This window comes from Pongo abelii, chromosome 20 (genome assembly GCF_028885655.2).
Source record: "Pongo abelii isolate AG06213 chromosome 20, NHGRI_mPonAbe1-v2.0_pri, whole genome shotgun sequence".
In the NCBI taxonomy this organism is placed as follows: Eukaryota; Metazoa; Chordata; class Mammalia; order Primates; family Hominidae; genus Pongo; species Pongo abelii.
Window position 1 is genome coordinate 24380930 of NC_072005.2, and position 22425 is coordinate 24403354.

At 34.4% G+C, this 22425-nt stretch overlaps 1 protein-coding gene across 45 annotated transcripts in view; it reads left to right on the forward strand.

Annotated features, from left to right (window-relative positions):
* ZNF254 (zinc finger protein 254) overlaps positions 1 to 21097 on the forward strand; it is an 85772-nt gene extending 64675 nt beyond the window's left edge. For 42 of the 45 annotated variants that reach the window (XM_063719403.1, XM_063719410.1, XM_063719405.1 and 39 more), the window contains 3 exons: positions 4703 to 4829; positions 5311 to 5406; positions 17503 to 21097. In XM_063719403.1, the coding sequence (XP_063575473.1) occupies positions 4718 to 4829; positions 5311 to 5406; positions 17503 to 19229 (1935 nt within the window). In that variant the 5' untranslated portion in view covers positions 4703 to 4717 and the 3' untranslated portion in view covers positions 19230 to 21097. Of the gene's footprint in view, positions 1 to 2288; positions 2514 to 4702; positions 4830 to 5310; positions 5407 to 6735; positions 6809 to 17502 lie in introns of those variants that run through there. The other 3 variants (XM_063719435.1, XR_010138451.1, XR_010138452.1) reach the window with 3 other exon arrangements.
* Positions 21098 to 22425: the final 1328 nt, after the last annotated feature.

Genomic DNA, 22425 nt, shown 5'->3' on the forward strand with positions numbered 1-22425 from the left:
TAACAGCCAAAAATGCAGAATGATGTTTATTTTATTTAGAATCTGCAAATAAGGTCTGGCCTCTGCCTGGAATTTATAAAACAGAGTCCGACTTTAGATTGAGAATGTACAGAAAACCAATAGGAGGTGTTTTCTGCCTTGTGAGATGTCAACATAGACAGTTTAGATCCCTCCTTTGAGAGTGTGGCTCTTTGACCTTTTCACATCTTGTGTTTTCACCTGCTACAGTTATGTGAGAGGCTCCAGGTGTAAATAGAATCTGATGGCAGAATCTCTTAAGTGTAAAGAAGCATCTTAGGAGTGAGAGATCAAGGCCACAAAGTAGCCAGAGCCCTGAGCACAAGTATACCTACCTGGAAAATGTGATATTAGAGTATTCTTGCACTTCTACATACCCAAAAGCTAGCTAATCAGGACAGGTGATCCAGGTTCTGCAGCTCCACCAGGGTACTTCCATTTTCTATTTAGAATCAGCCTGAGTCTCTCCTGCTGGCTTGCTATTGAACCATCAGTCCAGGGTCACTGGAAATGCTCTCACAATCACCTAGGTGTCTTTGAGACATTTGAGACTGTCCAGAACAGAATTGTGTCAGGCTGACAAGAGTGGGTAATTTTTCTTCTGTCTTAGTGTAAACGAAATGAGTCATCCTGTGATTGTTCCTCCCCTCATAGAAGAGATGTCTTTGGTTGGTACCCAGGTGAGTGTTTCTCCAGTCCCCTGGTACTTGGGTGAAAAACAAGGAGGAGGTCTGCAGACTCAAACAGATAAACTAATTGCTTCCATTTCATATAGTCATTAGAAAAATAGATGAAGCAGTCATGGTCCCTACCATGCAGGAACTTTTAGTCTAGACTAGCAACTGGATAAATGATTTAATTATGCATCATATGGTGGGTACAATAAATAGATGTGTGCAAAAATGTGGGCTTTATTTGGGCCATTTTCTTTATATTGTAACTTCAGATGTCTATACCTGAACATATATTAATAAACAAAAGTTATTTTTTGCCTTGCCAAGAATACTTATTTATCTTCTAAAACATTATTCTAGAAAACCTTAATGGATTTGTTTAAATTGCTTATTAATATGTGATATAAAATTGAGAGGGCAGTGGGGCTAAAAAAGATTAAAATTACACAAACTCTGAGATTTAAGGTGTTTTTTTTTCTTTTAGGTAAGCTTAAAAAAAGAAACAAATAAAAATACTCCCCAGTGGTGTAAAAAACAGAATTTTACATCAACTCTACACCCTGCTTCAGCCCTGTTTAGATTCACCCTTTTTGAAGGCCTTATTTAGGTCTTGCCCTACCCCGGAGTCTTGCCTCACAGAACTAACTAGAAGAGATCAGAGTTTTGGGTGATGAATCCTGCTGCCTTTTTAGAGTTGGTGCTCACAATTTTCTGAAACCCAATAGCAGATAAATGGAAAATATAACATGTATTATAGGGTCTTAATTTAATAATTTTATATGAAAACCAGTGTTTACAGAGACATTCCATTTAGCAACTTGTTTTCTGTTCCTGCAGATATAGTAGTTGATTCACAAGTCACAAAATAGCAAATATAAATACAATAAAAATTCATCTACATTTCATTAAACTCTATCTGTATCCTTCTCATCTGTCTGTATTTAGATTTTATTCTATGCATTTTAAAAAACTCTGATAAACAGAAGAGGAAATAAAAATGCTGGGTCTTTATTCTAAATCCTTGGATTTATTGGACGCTTAGTATCAACTCACAGGGTATTATTAGAATCAGATAATGTGCTATCACAGTGCTCTGTAACATTCTATTGATCACATAGTACCTGCTTAATAAACATTGCATTAATACATGTGCACATGTTGTTTTCCAAATGCAGACTTACTCAGAAAATTGCTGCTTTCTGTTTTCTCTGTAAACTTTAAAGAGCCAGAAAATGATATGATACTTTAAGATAGAGAATGGTTGTCTTCATTTGCATCAGAAGTATTTGTGTTGTTACAAAAGTGCTGAGTGTAAGGGGCTCTGTGCTGTACCTCATTTTTCTAACTAATGCTAATAATGAACCCAGAGAGAGTGACACCAGCATTGACAGAAGACTTGTTTAGAACACCCATTTATGGACCATTTCCAAACCTGCAGAATCACATTACATAGAGTGGGGCCAATTTTACCAAGTGATTCATAAGCTCATTAAAGCTTGAGTGACAATGCTTAGGTAAGTGGTTATAAGATCAGGCTTCTAATTAGAATCACATGGCCAATTTGCAGAACTCTCTTTACTTATGCCCTTTTCACAGTTTCCGTTCTGGGTGAAAGTGCCTATTTGTTTTAATTAAGTGCCTCATGTGACTCTCAGGTGCCAGAATCAAATATGAGGAGTTCAAGATACATTCATCAGAGTTAAGTTCCACTTTTGCACTAAAGAATGTTCTAGGAATCTGTTCTGTTTGAGTTTGGTGAGGACAGGACAGTGTGGCCAATATTTCTTTCCCCCCCTTTTTTTTTTTTTTTTTGAGATGGAGTCTTGCTCTGTCATCCAGGCTGGAGTCAATGGCACGATCTCGGCTCACTGCAACCTCCGCCTCCCGGGTTCAATCAATTCTCCTGCCTCAGCCTCCCGAGTAGCTGGGATTACAGGTGCCTGCCACCATGCCCAGCTGTTTTGTATGCTTGGTAGAGATGGGGTTTCACCCTGTTGGCCAGGCTGATCTTGAACTCCTGACTTCAGGTGATCCACCTGCCTTGGCCTCCCAAAGTGTTGGGATCACAGGCGTGAGACCCCACACCCAGCCAATTTTTGTATTTTTAGTAGAGATGGGGTTTCACCATGTTGGCCAGGCTGCTGTTGAACTCCAGACTTCGTGATCCACCTGCTTTGGCCTCCCAAAGTGCTGGGATTCAATATTTCTATTACTGTAGCAGAAACTGCTGGGGTTTGTAACAGGGCAGGGCACCTGGGGACAAAAAGAAGAGAAACTTATATTTTTCTCTCTGTGGAGCAGCTCATTGTTCCTGAATCTTTTTTGTTGTAAAGGACAGAAATGGGTAGAGTTTTTGTGTCTTGGGCCTTCTGACTTTGAGTGTGGTGGTAACAGGTGAACATGTGGTGCTCAAATTTTTAAAGGCATATTCTCAAGATGCAGGTGTAATTAGCCCAGAAAGTCTCATCTGAGAAAGAATTCTAGAGGAGGAGAGAGAAAAAGTGACCTTTTTTCAGCTAAACATGTCCCAGATCAAGAGCTGTGTCTACTCTGCTTTCTGGAATGCCTTGCATTTAGTACTTGGAAATCTTCACTTCTATACCTGTGTTTTTTCTCCCTAATGAGTTTGTCTTAACTACTTTTAAAAATGCTTATGATAGTTGAGGGTGTCTGAAAAATTTTTCTATATACCAGAGCCTTCTCTACATCATGGCTTTTTATATGCCATGCAGGATTCTCACCATGAATTTGTGATCTGCAATATTAAAAATGTTCTCCTTGTGGCCGTTGAACATGGAGAGGTGTGGATACTCAATATTTCTATGGGGAAAACCTGGGGTTCTTAGTAAAGATGTAGAACATGTAATGTTGAGGTTCTATCTGTGTTCTTTTTATCTGTATGCATTACACAATTAAGAAAATGCTCATTTAAACAGGATGGCATTTATTACCCAGAAAGTTCTGAAAAAGTTATCAAGAGATACCTCCTTATTAAGGTGCTATAGAAAGACTACTTAAAATCACTATTAAAAATTGCAGAACATGAAAGATATCTGTATCTTGAACTTCCCATAAAACTGATGTTTTCTTATGGTTAAATTCAGACTGTAATTTACTTTAGTGGGTACAATATCTCAGTAGTAATGTTGTGTCCTTCTGGGTGGATCAGCATACTATAAAATCTTGTCCTAGTGCAGTTGATGTTGATGCTAATAACTCAATAAGCTCTCTTACAGATTTTTTCACTATAGAATTATTTTTCTTTTCATCATTAGGTATCTTTATGGAGCTGATGTGCATAAACCATCACGTTTAATCTGGCTGCCTTTTGTTTTTTGTCTATTGTTTTTTTTGTAGGTTTTCTTTGCATTTATTTTTCTGTGGTAAATGAAAGCTCTCATCTTTGTTTATAGGCTAGGAAAACTGAAAAAAAAAAACAAAAAAAAAAAACAGGCGCTTCCACTTACTGGATGTTTGACAAAATAGACTTTTGGGGCCAAAACATTGGCATTACTGGTGAACTTGGTAGAGATTCATTAACTCAGACTTTATTTCAGATCTCCCAAAAAAATAATCTGCATTAACAAGATGTCCAGTTTATTGTACACATTAAAATTTGAGCGGTACCTTCTAACTCAAGGTGTCTATTTTGTCTGAAAATTATAAACAACTATGTCTTTTTCATCTGAAAAATATACATAACTCATTCTGTATTATGTAAATGTAGCACTCAAAAATGTATGTTAGTGTTTATGCCTTCAATTTTACATGTTATCATCCAGACAAGTATCACATATACACTGATGTTGTGGATATTTTGCCACTCTCTTTTCTCAGAGTTAGAGAATACATTAGAAAATGTTCATGTGTTGACAATTATTTTATTGGATAATTTCAATCACTCTTATAAGTCAGAACCAGTTCTATTTACTCTAATTTTACCTTGAGTCAAATGAAAATTTCTGCCCATAGCCACTTTGTAAATATGTGTGTTCATGTGTGTTTTCCAGGGACTGTTGACATTTATGGATGTGGCCATAGAATTCTCTCTGGAGGAGTGGCAACACCTGGACATTGCACAGCAGAATTTATATAGAAATGTGATGTTAGAGAACTACAGAAACCTGGCCTTCCTGGGTGAGGATAACTTTAATACAAAATTCCTAACATAAACTAAAGCTTTTATTTTTCTTTAGAATGTTTTCTGGTAATTTATGCTTTTAGATTTCTGTTTTCAAGAAAATACTGGGGATTTGTCTGTTGAGAAAGGAATTTCTTCAAGATGTTTCATCTTGACCTGAACTTTCTGCATTCCTGAGCTAATCTGTGTCCTGCACTTTAGATTAAGGCTAATTTCAGAAGTTCAGTGACATAAAATATTGTTACACCTTAAAATCTAATTGGCATCACCAATTTTTGATTCAGTAGTACCAGGCAGTGAAATTAAGAATCTAAAAAATTAAAATATTTTCTAAATATTTAAAAATTTCTGTTATAAATTAGTGTATTAGAATAAATTTGTTAGCATATTCTATTATATCCTCTTTACTGAGCACATTACTAAGTTGGTAATTGGAGAATATAAGCAAGATTCATTTAGTTATTTTTAATAAAACAGGTATTGCTGTCTCTAAGCCAGACCTGATCACCTCTCTGGAGCAAGGGAAAGAGCCCTGGAATATGAAGCGACATGAGATGGTGGATGAACCCTCAGGTAGGTGAGAGTGAATACAACAGGTGACATGGATGAAAGGTCCAAAGTCAAGAAGAAAGCCACTCTTTAAAGTGATTTAGGAAGCTGTGTTCCAAAGGAAATAGTTTCTGGGAAGCCTGAATTTTTTTTTTTAATTATACTCTCACATAGGGCCATCTTCTGCTTATACCTATAAAATCTAAGAATTCTACTTTCCCTTCAATGATCTTCCTTCAAGTTTACAGTGACAGCCAAAGTACTGTTCATGGCATACAAAAGAGTGTACAATTTGACTTCTTTTTTCTTGTTTTGTGGACAGACAGATCTATCTCCATAATTTTGAGATACTCTATGTTAAACTATTTTTTAAGTTCTCTTTTTGCATCATGTCTGAAATGTGTGAGAGTAGTAGTTTCTGTTCTATTGGGTTTTTTCTTTTTGGTTTATTTTTCTGCACATTTGATCCTGTTTTCATTACTATAGTCTTGAAATATAGTTTGAAAGTATAAAGTAGGATGTCCTTCTGCTTTGTTCTTTTTCCTCAAGATTGCTTTGGCTATTCAAAGTTTATTGTAGTTTCATGTACATTTTAGGACTGCATTTTTCATTACTGTGAAGAAAAACACTGGAATTTTGATAAGGAGTTCATTGAATCTACAGGTCACTTTGGATAATATGGCAGTTTCATAATACTTATTCTTTCAACAGAAATAAAACATTTTAAAATTTATTTGTGTCCTCTCTAATTTTTTTCATTGATATATCTTTCACTTAAAAGACTTATGAGCTCCTTGTTTAAATTTGTTCTAAAATTGAGTATTTCACTGCTATTGTATTTAAGTTTTTTTTTCCTCCATTTTATCAGATAGTTTAAGTGTATGGAACCATAACTTGTATATTAATTTTATATTTTGTTAATTAACTGAGTGTATTCATTAGTTTAAACAGGTTTTAATGTACTCTCTCTATATATACATATACGTATATGATTACATGATCTACAAACAGCAACATTTTACTTAATTGGTCTTCAATTTCAATGACTTTAAATTTTTCTTTTGACTATTTTGTCTTCCACATGCTTTCAGTGCTATGTTAAAATAGAAGCTAGTTTTGCATTAGTGTCTGTAAATTTGAAGGAGCAAACACCTCTTCAAGTTTTATAAACTGGTTTCAGAAAGTAAAAATGTATTTTTGTTGGGCCCCCAGAGTGATAGAATGTCCTCTGGGTTTGTAGTGAAGGGGTTGTAGCTTGGCCTTAAGGCTGCTGGGTTTGCGCAAGGGTCCACGTTCAGTTGTCTTGTTAAATGGAGCTTGGATAGTTGTAATTCTCATTTAATTTTTGGACAGATTGAATATCCTTCAGGACTTTGCTGTGCAGGGCAGACCCAAGGGCAGGTTTCTGCAGTCAGGCCTGCATATGGTGCGTTTTATATCAGGATGTGGATAAGCATGGCTTTCACTGAGTACAGGAGAGTATTTTCCCAGGTAACTTTGGGTTTCTATGTAGGCAAAACCAGCCATGAACTATGGCTCAGGGAGCTGGAACTGAGTCATGTAACTGCTTCAGGGACCACAGTAAAGGTCAAGGTCTGCAGGCCTGCCAGCATGGCTGTAAATGGGTGTCTTTCTCCAGGCCTCTGGAAAGGCAGGACCTCCCCCAGACTGTGACTGGGAAGAGTTTGGGACATTTACAGAGTAAGTTTAAAATTCTCAGGGGAACCCAGTTAGGTGGAACAATTTATTTTCTTTAGCCAAAAACAGTAGTTCTGTAGTTTGCCACCTGGATGAGGACTTGCCTTCTGAAAAGGGTTACCTTCAATCTTGGGCTTTAGCAGAGTTTCACAACTCCTTTCCCGGATCTCAGAGTTCTTTTAAAGACACTTATTTTTGATCTGGGGTATTGTAACATAACCCAGGCAAGTCTTAATATTTTGACCGAAAACAATTCTTCAACTTTCATGTACCATGTAGCTGTCATTACAGGTATGAACCATGATGCCTGGTTCTCTCATAAAGGCATTTTTGTCAGCAATGGCTGACAAATTTTCTTGCTGTCAGAGGATAAGCAAATAAGGCACCTTTAATTTTTTGTTATTAATGTCGCTCTCCATATAAATTTTTACTGTTTTCTACTTCAAATTTATCTGTAATTTTAGATTCAGATATTTAGGGCAATATACTAGAATATACATGTTGTGCCTGAATTAAATTAGATAATTAGTATGCAGGCAGGCAAAAAGGAATTATAGAGCCAGGCGCGGAGGCTCACGCCTGTAATCCCTGAACTTTGGGAGGCTGAGGTGTGTGGATCACAAGGTCAGGAGATTGAGACCATCCTGGCTAACACGATGAAACCCTGTCCCTACTAAAAATACAAAAAATTATCCGGGCGTGGCGGCACATGCCTGTAGTCTGAGCTACTAGGGAGGCTGAGGCAGGAGAATCGCTTGAACCTGGGAGGTGGGGGTTGCAGTGAGCCAATATCATGCCACTGCACTCTAGCCTGGGAGACATAGCGGAGACTCCGTCTCAAAAAGAAAGGAATTATAGAATTTTCAACCACTTTTATCAGCCTATATCTAAATAATAGCATAATTTATTCCCCAAATATTTGTTTTATATGTGAGGCTCTAACCATATTCTGCTAAATATATACATAATTTAGCAATGTAAGGCCATTCTTTGCTTCTAAACTTGGATTACAGTGGTTTTATTTTGTGTAAAATAACATGTATTTAAAACATAAAAATTGAGACTAGTTTCTTTTAAATGCTTATCTATTAAAAGTTTCTCATTAGCATCTCCTAATTATGATTTTGATGCATTTATTCTGAAATTTTATTGCTACATAATAGATGCCATTAATTTAAAACGCCTGCCTTCCCTGAATGCACACAGTCAAACATTGCAGTTATCTAGACAAATTGTTAATGTACATTAATCTTGCCAACTAGATTTTATGAGTAAACATTTCTTTCATTATTATCTTGCAGTTCTATATTAGTGTGTTTTTTAAGTGCAGGTTTCTTAATATCAGTTTATTGTGTCTATTGATTTCATGCATTATAATTTTAGACAATTGGCAATTCTGTTTGTATACTTTAAGTCAATGTCGGGTTTAATTAAAAGATAAATGAGCCTTATGTCTGTCATAGTCAGATTATCTATATGTGTGTGTTTATGTCTACAAATATGACCCAAATTTTGTTATAGTTTACTTGTATATATTCTTTCTTAGCTCATTTTCTTTTTCTTTTTTCTTTTTTTGAGACAGAGTTTTGCTCTTGTTGCCGAGGCTGGAGTACAGTGCATGTGATCTCAGCTCACTGCAACTTCCTCCACCTCTCGGGTTTAAGTGATTCTCTAGCCTCAGCCTCCTGAGTAGCTGGGATTGCAGGCATGTGCCACCATCCCAGGCTAATTTTGTATTTTTTTTTTTTTTTATTAGAGATGGGGTTTGCCATGTTGGTCAGGCTGGTCTCAAACTCCTGACCTCAGGTAATCTGCTTGCCTTGGCCTCCCGAAGTGCTGGGATTGCAGGCATGAGCCACCATGCCCGGCCTCTTAACTCATTTTCAGTGTTGATTTTATCTTGTCTAAGTGAGTAGCCTTGGAAATAGTCTTATTTTCACCATGTGTTTAGTGATAAATATGTATTTTCTTTGTGTAAGAAAAACACTTTTGTGATTTGAAGGTAATTTTTAAAAAGATGTATAATTCTGTATTTTTAAAAAATATTTGTTGTAAAAACACAACATATAATTTACCTTCTTAAATCTATTTTAATGTACATGTCAGGGCCAGGCATGGTGGTGGCTCACATCTTTAAAACCAGGATTTTGAGAGGCCAGGACAGGAGGATTGCTTGAGCCCAAAAGTTTGATACAAACCTGGGCAAAATATGGAGACACCCTCTCTACAAACATTTTTTTCTAAGAAATAGCCAGGCATGGTGGTGTACACCTGTGGTCCCAGCTACTTGAGAGATTGAGGGGCAGGATTACTTGAGCCTGAGATTGTGACGCTGCAGTGAGCCATAATTGTGCCATTGCATTCAAGCTTGGGTGACAGATTGAGACCCTGTTTCAAAAAAAAAAAAAAAAACCCTGTATATTTCAGGCATGTTAACTATATTCACATTGTTATGCAAAAGACTTCTAGAAATTTTGCATCTTGTAAAACTAAAACTCAATATCCCTTAAATAACATTTACCTGTTTTATGCTCTCTCCAGCCTTTGACAAACACCCTTCCACCTTCTGTTTTTATGAGTGTGACTATTTTATATATTTCATATAAGTAAAATCATAACATCCATCATTTCGTTACTGGTTTATTTCAGTGGACATAATATTCTCAAAGTGTATCTTTAAATGTGACAAGATTTTTTTTAAAGGCTGAATAATATTCCATTCTATCAAACATGTCTTCAAGGTCTTTTGTTGCATATTTTAGATATAGATTCATAAATGTAATTGCTGTATTTGATAATTTTATTTTTAGTTATTTGAAGTACATTTATAACATTATAAAATAATATGTGCATCCTTGTTTTCCACCAACAATTCACATGGGTTTTTTTCTTTTTTTCTTTTTTTTTTTTTTTTTTTTTGAGATGGAGTCTCCCTTTGTCACCCAGACTGGAGCTCAGTGGCACAATCTTGACTCACTGCAACCTCCGCCTCCCGGGTTTCAAGCGATTCTCCTGCCTCAGCCTCCTTAGTAGCTGGGATTACAGGCACGTGCCACCACATCTGGCTAATTTTTGTATTTTTAGTACAGATGGGGTTTCACCCTGTTGGTCAGGCTGGTCTTGAACTCCTGACCTCGAAATCTGCCCACATCAGCCTCCCGAAGTGCTGGGATTACAGGCGTGAGCCACCTCGCCTGGCCAAGGGTTTTACTGCATCATCAACAGATTAGGTGTTTTTAAAAAATTGATAGTGGCCATTTAAATGGATGTGAGGGATTTTTTTTTTTTCATTGTGATTTTTATGCATTTCTCTACAAATGAGAAATTTTGTGTGTCCTTTCAAATTTTTTTATTTGTGTTTTTTGATGAAAATGTATTTCAATTATTTGCCTATTTCTAAATAAATTCATTCAAATTTATTGTTTAGTTTTAAAAGTCGTTTATATTTTTTGAATATTGACTCCTATCACATGTGATTTGTAAATATTTTCACCCATTTTCTAGGAGGCCTTATCCCTCTATTAAATGTTTACTTGTGCAGAAATTTTGAAGTGTAGTATAGTTAAATTTTTTTTTTTTCTTTGTTGCTTATGCATTTAATGTTGTATCTAAGAAAATGGCGCTAAGATTATTGTCATGTGTTTCCCCTATATATTTTTAAATGATGAAGAAGTTATCTGGCCTGTTGCAGCTTCTCAGGTAGCTGGGTTACAAGTGTGTAGCATCATGTCCTGCCAGTTTTTTTGTATTTTTGGTTGAGACAAGGTTTTGCCGCATTGCTGAGGTTGGTCTCAAACTTCTGAGATCCAGTGATCAGCCCACTTTAACCTCCCAAAGTCCTGAGATTACATTTCTTTTTATTAAGTAGTTTAATTAATTTATATTTAAAATTATTTCTTAAAATAAAATTACTAGTCTTATTGCTATTGTATTATGTGTTTGAGTGGTATGTTTTTTCTTATTTACTGTTTTATTGCCTTAACTTTTATTTTAATTGTGTAGTGACATGCTTCAATTATTTTTTAAATTTTGTTTTGCATACTTTCTATAAATATTATCTTCATAATCCTCTTGTATATTAGTCTGTTTTCATGCTGCTGATAAAGACATACCTGAGACTGGGCAATTTACAGAAGAAAAAGGTTTATTGGTCACAGTTTCGTGTGACTGAGGAGTCATCACAATCATGGTGGAAAGTGAAAGGCATGTCTCACATGGTGGCACACAAAAGAAAGAGCTTGCGCAGGAAAACTGCCTTATAAAGCCTTCAGCTTTCATGAGACTTATTCTCTATCATGAGAACAGCACAGAAAAGATCTGCCCCCGTGATTCAATTACCTCCTACCGCGTCCCTCCCACAACATATGGGAATTAAAGATGAGACTTGGGTTGGGACATGGCCAAACCACATCATCTTAAAAATGGAGTTTATGTAAAACATCTAAAAATTAAAAATATATTTTAATCTCATGACAACTTCAATTGATATAAAAATTATACCTCTATTTTTCAGTTTATTAATATTAAAAATTATTTTGTGTATTAACATTTATGCAGATTTTTATTGTTTTAAATATTCTACAGAAGAGCTTTAAGGGTTTTATGCATCATCATTATGATAGTAAAGATTTCTACATTTGTATATTTACATTTAATAGAGAGCTTTATTTTTATATACGGTTTTGTGATGCTGTCTAGTATTATTTTATTTTTAAATAAAATTGACTCATTTTAGCATTTCTTTGTTGTTGTTGTTGTTGTTGTTGTTGTTGAGAAGGAGTCTTGCTCTGTCGCCCAGGCTGGAGTGCAGTGGCGCAATCTCAGCTCACTGCAAGCTCCGTCTCCCGGGTTCATGACATTTTCCTGCCTCAGCCTCCCGAGTAGCTGGAACTATAGGCGGCTGCCACCATGCCCGGCTAATTTTTTTTTTTTTTTTTTGTATTTTTAGTAGAGACAGGGTTTCACCATGTTAACCAGGATGGTCTCGGTCTCCTGACCTCGTGATCCGCCCACCTCGGCCTCCCAAAGTGCTGGGATTACAGGCGTGAGCCACCGCGCCCAGACCATTTCTTTTTTTTATATGCAGAGTCTCGCTGTATTATTCAGGATGATCTGAATCTCCTGGTCTTTAGTGTTGTGACAGCTTTGGCCTCTTAAAACTGCAGGATTACAGGCATGAGCCACAGTGCCTGGCCATCATGTAGCATTTTTTTGAAGAACTGTGCTAGTGGTGATGAACTCCCTCAACTTTTATTTTGGAGATTTTTAGTTTTCATCCTATTTTAAAAGGGAAATAAATTTAAATCAAATATTCTTGGTTACAAATTTTTTTTTCTTTTACTACATCAAAATTTGGGAAGTTCTCACCTTTTATCTTCAAGTAACCACTGTATTATTATTTTTTTCCCATATTCTTCTTCTAAGATTCCGTTAATGAATATATTGATCTATTTGATGGTATCTAATAAGTTTTACATTCCATGTTTTAATTTTGTTTTGCAATTTTATATTTTTGTGTTATATATTCTAGCGTATGCCACCATACATCTGATATTTGTGTTTTGATTTTTTAGTACATATCATAATTGTGCATGACAATATTTAACTTTGTACAATTTAAGACCGTGTGGAGCAAAATCAAATATGAATCAGCCACGTCTTTTTCCAGTAGAATTATCTCTATGTTTGTTTGCCTGTATAAAAGTTATCCTTTTTTTTTTTTTTTTTGAGACAGAGTTTTGCTCTTGTTGACCAGGCTGGAGTGCAGTGGCATGATCTTGGCTCACTGCAACCTCTGCCTTCCAGGTTCAAGTGATTTTCCTGCCTCAGCCTCCCAATTAGCTGGGATTACAGGCGCCCACCACCACACCCAGATAATTCTTGTATTTTTAGTAGAGAGAGAGTTTACCATGTTGGCTGGGCTGGTCTTGAACTCCTGACCTCATGATCCACCCTCTTCAGCCTCCCAAAGTGCTGGGATTACAGGCGTGAGCCACCACACCCGGTTACCCTTTTTTTTTTTGTTTTTTGTTTTTTGTATATTTGTTGTATAGGTTTGTTGTGAATGGTTTTCTAATCCTGTGTAGATGAGTAGTTATAAAATTCTTGTAATTTCAACATCCTATTTATGAATCTATATGATTTTTGTGTGGCAGAAACACTTTTGGATTTGAATATAATTTAAAACTATCATAACTCTGTACCTCCTTTGGGTATTACTGTTTATTTTTACTTGTCAAAAAAATAACAAATTTACCACAAAATATTTTTAAATATTCACTTTAGTCATACTAATTATCTTGACAATGTCATGCAACATATTGCTAGAATGTTTTTATCTTGCAAAGCTAAATCTTAATACATACTGACTACCACTTTTTTCTTTTTTTTTTTTCTTTTTTTGAGGTGGAGTCTTGCTCTGTCACCCAGGCTGAAGTGCAAAGTCGCCATCTCAGCTCACTGCAACCTCCACCTCCCAGGTTCAATTGATTCTCACCCCTCAGACTCCTGAGTAGCTCAGATTACAGGTGCCCGCCATCATGCCTGGCTAATTTTTGTATTTTTATTAGAGATGGGGTTTCACCATGTTGGCCAGGCTGGTTTTAAACTCCTGACCTTAGGTGATCCACCCGCTTGGGTCTCTCAAAGTGCTCAGATGACAGGTGTGAACCATCACGCCTGGCCCCATTTTTTTCTGTTTTATGGCACTTTGCAAACACCAGTCTGTTCTTTGTTTCTAAGAGTGCAACTCCTTCGTATATCTCATACGATCTGTCTTTTTATGGCTGGCTCATTTCATTTTGCATAATGCCATCAACATTTATCTTTATAGTTTGTACAATATTTCCTGCTTTTCGAAGACTGAGTGATATTTCAGAATTTTTATATTTTAAATTATATCTACTGAATGATTTGGTGAAAGAAATCTGCCTTGCTTTTACCTATTGGCTTACAGTAACAATGCTGCAATAATTATCACTATGTAAATGACTCCTTATATGACCATGTATGTGAAAGTTTATATATGTGCTGCATTCTATTTTATTAGTCTACTTTTTCACCTTTATACTCATACCAAATTGTTTTAATTCTGTAGCTTTGTAATGTGATTTAATCAAGAACTTTAATGCCTCCAGCATTGTTCTTTTTATTTTTTGAAGATTGTTGGGTACTTTATTGTCTCTTGAGATTCTGTATACTTTTGGGGTTGCTGTTCCTGTTTCTTCAAAAATGCAATGAGAAATTTGAAAAGCATTGCATTAAGTCTGTCTGTTGCATTGAGCAGGATGGACCTTTTCACAATATTAACTATTTCGACCTTTGTTTAAAAGCACACTCAAGGGTGTGTTGTTTAATTTCTATATATTTGTAAATTTTTCAGTTTTTGTGTCTTATTGTTTTATACTTGTACTCCATTTTACTCATAGAAAGTAGTTCATAGATGTTTACTTTTAAAAATTTTGGTAAGACTTCGTTTTTGGCTTAAGATATGGTTTATCAAGGAAAATGTTGTATGAGCTATTGAGAAAGGTGTGTATTCTGATGTTGTTGAGGAGTGTTCTCTGTAACTCTGTTTGGAATAATTGTTTTATACTGCCTTTAAGTAGTCTGTTCCCTTATTAACATTCTTTCTTGTTTTATTTTTATTACAGAAAATGTGGTATTAAAATATCTTGCTGTAATTGTATTGCTTTGTATGTGTTTCTTCCATTCTGTCAATATTTGCTTTATATATTTGGAACCCTAATGTGAGACACACACACACACACACACACACCCCTGCGTGTGTGCACAGATACATACACACATACACACACACAAATATACACAAATTTTTCATAGGTTCCCAGTGAATGAATCTATTATTTTTTGATGTCCTTTGTTTCTTTGGAGTTTAAATTTCAAGTACATTTTATAAAATATTATAATTTTTGACTTAAGATGTAGCTTGTGTAAGATTATTTTGACTGTTTCTGCTCTCATTTGATTAATATTTGCATGGAATGTCTACTTTCTTCCTGCCTCTTCCAGTCTTTTTTTATCATTAGATTTCAACTGACTCTTGTAGAAAGGCAAGATGAATCTCAGTTTTTAAAATATTTTAATAAAACTATTTATTGAAAGTATGTCAATTTAAAAGTTAATTTTATATATATTTGAATAATTTTCTGAAATAGACTTACTGTTATTTTATTAAGTATTTTATTTGATTCTTGCATCTTTGTCTTTTATTCTCTTTCCATCTTCCTTTATGTCTTTTTGACATTTCTATTGATAGGCTTTGACTTATTTTGTTTTGTGTATTTATACAAATATTTTTGTGGTATGTTGGGGATTACATATAACTTCTAAAAGATACAACAACATATTTTAATCTGATAAATAAAGAAACAAGTTGCATACAAAAATTTGTTCTCATTATGCCTTCCATCAAATTTGTCATTGATGTTGTTAATTATATCTTTTTATATTGTATATTCATTAATGAATATTTATAATGTTTTCTATGCTTTTATCCTTCAAATTTCAGAGAATAATTAAAAATGTTTCTGCACCACTAGGGTAATGCTAAGAAATTTGACTTTTGTGTATTTGCATATTTTTCCCAGAAAATCATGTATTTTTATATGATTCTGTGTTTTTACTGGAATCATGTTATTTTCAGTAGAAGGAACTGTTTTCAGCACCTTTTATATGTAGGGCATATGCATTTCCAATATGCTATTTTAGAATTTGGTTACTTTGGAAGGTTTTTACTTTTTTTATTTGGCAGGACAGATTCTCTGATGGTATTATTCTCAATTAATTAAAGCTTTTTTTTTCACAATTTTTTTCATGACTACATCACACAGTTCCCTTATGGCCTGCAAAATTTTTGTTAACAGTTCACTGATTATCTCATAAGAGTATGTTTGTAAATGGCACATCACTTTTTTTCTTTTCCTTTTTTTGTTTTTGGAGACAAGAGTCTCACTGTATCCCCCAGCCAGGCTTGAGTGTAGTGGTGTGAACTGAGCTCACTGCAACCTCCACTTCCCGGGTTCAAGTGGTTCTTCAGCTTCAGCCTCCTGAGTAGCTGGGATTAGAGGCATGCACCACCACGCTTGGCTAATTTTTATAGTTTTAGTAGAGACGGGGTTTCACCATGTTGGTCAGGTTGGTCTCGAACTCCTGACCTCAGGTGATCAGCCCACCTTGGCCTCCCAAAGTGCCTGGATTACAGGTGTGAGCCACCGTGCCTCACCTGGCACATCAGTTTTATCTTGCAGCTTCAAAGGTAATCTTTTGTCTGTGACTTTTGAAATTGTGCTTATGTATGTGTTTGTTATAAATATCTTTTTGTTATTCTAGTTTGTTGAGCTTTTTTATTTTTACGTCTTTTTTTTTTTTTTTTTTTTTTTACTTTTAGGATCTGTCAGTTTTTTTGTGTATATTTTATCTCCACAATTTCTGTTTTTTGATATCTTAAATATTTTTTATTCTTGTCCTCATTTTTCTGATTTCCATAGTTGTTTCTGTTCCTATATTAATCAGTATTATTCAGTTTATTACCAATTATTAAAATTAATGTATACATCTTTTTTATGGTTTCTTTCAGAAAATTTTGTGATATTTTTGGTGGGATTGTATTGCCCTGTTTTGTATATATTATAATCCTTGATTGAGATTTGGACATTAAAAAAAGCTACTTGTCAAAATCTTTATAATGCAGCTTTGTCCTGGCATATTCTGAAAACAGTTGTCTTGGCTGGTGATTATGAGAGTTTCTTAAACATGTTCTTAGGATAGGTGTTGTCTGAAATTTTGTTTATTCTTTAGTTAAGAGAGTTTACTTATGTTAATTTGTAGCATCAGTCATCACTTGCTACACCTGTTCTATTTCTGTCACACTGCAGTCTCTCTACTGCTGTAACATTTTTCTTTGGTCTCAGCAGACTTAAACTCTCATTCCAAAATATACCACCATTTCTTTCAGTACTTTATGTCATGAGAGACAGAAATCAGTGTCAGGAAAAAACCCTAAAAGACAGAAATTGCAATGATTGTGCCAGTATTTTACCTTTCTTTTAAAACAGAAACCAAGAGTTGGCAATTTACTTGTAAAGACACTATGGTATAGTGGGAACCAGGCAAAGATGTATTGGGTAAATTTAACAGACTTTTCTTTTTCTTCTGTGTGTTTTTTTGCATTGTGCTCACCTGGGACACTGCACACACTTAAATCATTTATGAATTTTCCACAGATGTATTTTGGTCTGTATGTTTTTGTTACATTTATGTCTATGAAAGAATTAGGGCCTGTGGTATTTTGCAATGCCACCTTGTCTATGCAGTTTGTATAATTTTATAGGTAAGATTTTTAAACTATATTCATGTGAGTCTAGTAAGTGGAATAATTTATTATTTTTAATTTTTTTTCAGGTATATATCCTCATTTTGCTCAAGACCTTTGGCCAGAGCAGGGCATGGAAGATTCTTTTCAAAAAGCAATACTGAGAAGATATGAAAAATATGGACATGAGAATTTACAGTTAAGAAAAGGCTGTAAAAGTGTGGATGAGTGTAAGGTGAACAAAGAATGTTATAATGGACTTAACCAGTGTTTCACAACTGCCCAGAGCAAAGTATTTCAATGTGATAAATATTTGAAAGTCTTCTATAAATTTTTAAATTCAAACAGACATAAGATAAGACATACTGAAAAGAAATCTTTGAAATGTAAAAAATGTGTCAAATCATTTTGCATGCTTTCACATAAAACCCAACACAAAAGCATTTATCATAGAGAGAAGTCCTACAAATGTAAAGAATGCGGAAAAACCTTTAATTGGTCCTCAACCCTTACTAATCATAGGAAAATTTATACTGAAGAGAAACCTTACAAATGTGAAGAATATAGCAAATCTCCTAAGCAACTCTCAACCCTTACTACACATGAAATAATTCATGCTGGAGAGAAACTCTACAAATGTGAAGAATGTGGTGAAGCTTTTAATCGATCCTCAAATCTTACTACACATAAGATAATTCATACTGGAGAGAAACCTTACAAGTGTGAAGAATGTGGCAAAGCATTTATCTGGTCATCAACCCTTACTGAGCATAAGAAAATTCATACTAGAAAGAAACCCTACAAGTGTGAAGAATGTGGCAAAGCATTTATATGGTCCTCAACCCTAACTAGACATAAGAGGATGCACACTGGAGAGAAACCCTACAAATGTGAAGAATGTGGCAAAGCTTTTAGCCAGTCCTCAACCCTTACTACACATAAGATAATTCATACTGGAGAGAAACGCTACAAATGTTTAGAATGTGGCAAAGCTTTTAAGCAACTCTCAACTCTTACTACACATAAAATCATTCATGTTGGAGAGAAACTCTACAAATGTGAAGAATGTGGCAAAGGTTTTAATCGATCTTCAAATCTTACTACACATAAGATAATTCATACTGGAGAGAAACCTTACAAGTGTGAAGAATGTGGCAAAGCATTTATCTGGTCCTCAACCCTTACTAAACATAAGAGAATTCATACTAGAGAGAAACGCTACAAATGTGAAGAATGTGGCAAGGCATTTATATGGTCCTCAACCCTAACTAGACATAAGAGGATGCACACTGGAGAGAAACCCTACAAATGTGAAGAATGTGGCAAAGCTTTTAGCCAGTCGTCAACGCTTACTACACATAAGATAATTCATACTGGAGAGAAACCCTACAAATGTGAAGAATGTGGCAAAGCCTTTAACTGGTCCTCAACTCTTACTAAACATAAGATAATTCATACCGAAGAGAAACCCTACAAATGTGAAAAATGTGGCAAAGCCTTTAAGCAGTCTTCAATCCTTACTAACCATAAGAGAATTCATACTGGAGAGAAACCCTATAAATGTGAAGAATGTGGCAAATCTTTTAACCGGTCTTCAACTTTTACTAAACATAAGGTAATTCATACTGGAGTAAAACCCTACAAATGTGAAGAATGTGGCAAAGCATTCTTCTGGTCCTCAAGCCTAACTAAACATAAGAGAATTCATACTGGAGAGCAACCCTACAAATGGGAAAAATTTGGCAAAGCCTTTAACGGGTCCTCACACCTCACCACAGATAAGATAACTCATTGGAGAGAAATCTTACAAGTATGAATAATGTGCCAAAGCCTAAAAAAACCCTCAATTCTTAATAGATATAAGATTATTCATACTGGAGAGAAACTACAAACCTGAGAGAGGCGCTATTGCTTTTGACAGTACCTCAAACTTTAAAGAAAATCATTCTGCTGAAAAATCCTAGAAATGTGAAGAATGTGAAAAAGCCTTTAAATGATTGTCACACTTGATTGTAGGTAAGATAATTCATACTGGAGAAAACTACCAGTGTGAACAATGTGGCCAAGCTTCGACAATGCTCACACCCTATTGTACAGGAAAGCATTTATACTTGAGAAGAAATGTACAAATATAGGCAAAGTAAAAAAGCCTGCTCACATCTTACTCAAAATTGTAGAGTTCATAGTAAATAAAAGCATCAAAATTCTAATTACTCTCAGAAGATCTGTCAGAAGATATGTCTTTAAAGTATAGAAGAGCATTTATTTTGAAAAAGCATTACACATATGAAGAGGATTTTAATATCTTTACTTGTACCACAGATCTTATTGTACACATTTTATACTAGAGAAAAACCCTCAGGCAGTTATTAAAATTTTGTTGAACATCAGGGAGTTTATATTGAAGAAAACCCTGCAAGTGTAATGAATTTGGAAAAACATTTTTTCAAAAACTACAAATTATAAAACACCAAAGTGTTCATACTAAAATATATTTTTGCAGATACATTAAATATGAAAGATATTCAATCCAAAATTAAGTCTATGTAAATATCAGAATAATTCACAGTAGAAATATCTAGGACACTCAAGCTTTAGACATTACACTAAATCAGAGTGCTGAGTATAGAAAATAATACAAACTAAAATTTGTCTAAACATTTGTATATAACTTTAAAAAGTAGAATATTTTTTGGAGGGTTATAATTACATTCAAAGTACTTTTTTTTGGAAAATACAGATTTTTTTAAAAGTGAATAATGTGTTCAACTCTGAAATTCATGCTGTTTCATCATTCCTGGTGTATTCACATGTGAAAGCATGTGACTAATTGTTACTGCATAAAAGATATGAGATTCTTTTTTATTAGGCATTATTTATGACCTTTTCTATGAAAAGATAAGGACATTAAAATGTGAGATGCATGAGGAAAATTTAGGTAGAGAGACTCTTTGTGGTTAACTTATAATATTGAGTGATGCATGAGGTAGGTGTTCAGAATAATATTCCTCTGCATTATTATGAATGAAAAACTTTCTTAATTTTAGTTAAAATTAAGTTAGTCATATGTTATTTTATTAATTGTACTTCTATGGAATAATATGCAGTCTATTTTTAAGTTATAAATTATGTGTGAACTTAGCTTTTCAATTCAACATTTTTAACATGTTAAATACTATTGTGAATTCAATGAAGTGTTCTTATGCCACTAACTTTAACCTATTCCCTTACTCAAGGGTGTAGGTAAAAGATGGTAACAATACACTATTTGGTAAGATAATGGACTGACATCTTTAGCAATATTTTTTGCCAGTGGCTTTAAATTGCCATTAAGTTAAAAATATTGTTCCTATAGGTTAAATTTTTATTCTTATTTTCGCATTTAAATTTATTTTTCTTAATTTTTGTGGATACATAATATGTGTATATATGTATGCCATATATGGTATATTTTGATGCAGGCATACTCTATACAATAATCACATTAGAGGAAATGAGATATCCATTACCTCTAGCATTTATTCTTTTTATTACAAGGAATTCAATTCTACACTTTTAGTTATTTTTAAATTTACAATGTTATTGATTACAGGGTCATTTTTATGGTCATAATAAAAAATGTTATACAAACGTGTAAAATCCATACATTTCTGACTTCTGAATAAATATTTTTAAAAATTTTAATATATTTTTCTTTGAATATGTGACCTTTTCCTGCAAGCACATATGGACTCTTAGAATTGATTTACATAAAATTAAATATATACATCTATTAAAGATAAACCTTAGGTGTAAATAAATTAAGGAGTAAGTATGTTTGTGTGAGTATAAGTTTGAAACTACTTTTAGCAGCAAAAAGAAATATTTGAACAAAATAAATTATTTTAATAAGGTGTCTAATTTACTAGAAAACAAAAATTTTCGAAAATGCTGAAACCAAATCTATGCTGTTTGGTTTGTATTGAATTTATTACTGTACAGTCTTTGGGCTTATCATTCAGAATCTCCCCATGCAACTTCTGTGTTTTAACTTGACTGGTACTCATGCTAGACCCATAACTTTCTTTTTTATGTTTGTTAATTATTTGTTTATTTATTTATTTATTTATTTTTGAGACGGAGTCCTGCTCTGTCACCCAGGCTGAAGTTCAATAGTGTGATCTTGGCTCATTGTAACCTCTGCCTTTGAGGTTCAAGCAGTTCTCCTGCCTCAACCTCCCAAGTAGCTGGGATTACAGGTGCTCGCCACCACACTCAGCTAATTTTTGTATTTTTAGTAGAGATGAGGTTTCACCATGTTGGTCAGGCTGGTCTTCAACTGACCTTAGGTGATCCACCCACCTTGGCCTCTGAAAGTGCTGGGATTACAGGCGTGAGCCACCGCGCCCAGCCTGTGTAATAGTTTTTGAAGTATTCATTATGTGAGCTGGTCTGTAATTACAAGAATATATATTTTTTTAATTTTGTTGTTCCATAAGCTATTGGGGTACATGTGGTATTTGGTTAGATGAGTAAATTCTTTTTTTTTTTTTGGCTGTATCAGCGGGTTCTGCACTCGTTTATTCAATCAAGGATCAAAAATATTTGAAAAATAAATAACAATACAGCAATAAAAAACAATATAAATTTTAAAAATACAGTATAGCAAGTATTTACATAACATTTACATTGTATTATAGGTATTATAAGTAATCTAGAGGTGATTTAAAGTATACAAGAGGATGTGCATAGGTTATGTACAAATACTACACCATTTTATATAAGAAACTTGAGCAACCGCAGATTTTGGTATCCATGGGAGAGGGGGTTGTCCTGGAACCAATTCCCCATGAATACCAAGGGATTACTGTATAGCATGTATATGTTTCCTATGGCTGCTGTCACAAATTACCACAAATGTAGTGGCTTAAAACAATCAACCTTTACTATCTTTTTTTTAAAATTATTATTATTATACTTTAGATTTTAGGGTACATGTGTGCAATGTGCAGGTTAGTTACATATGTATACAT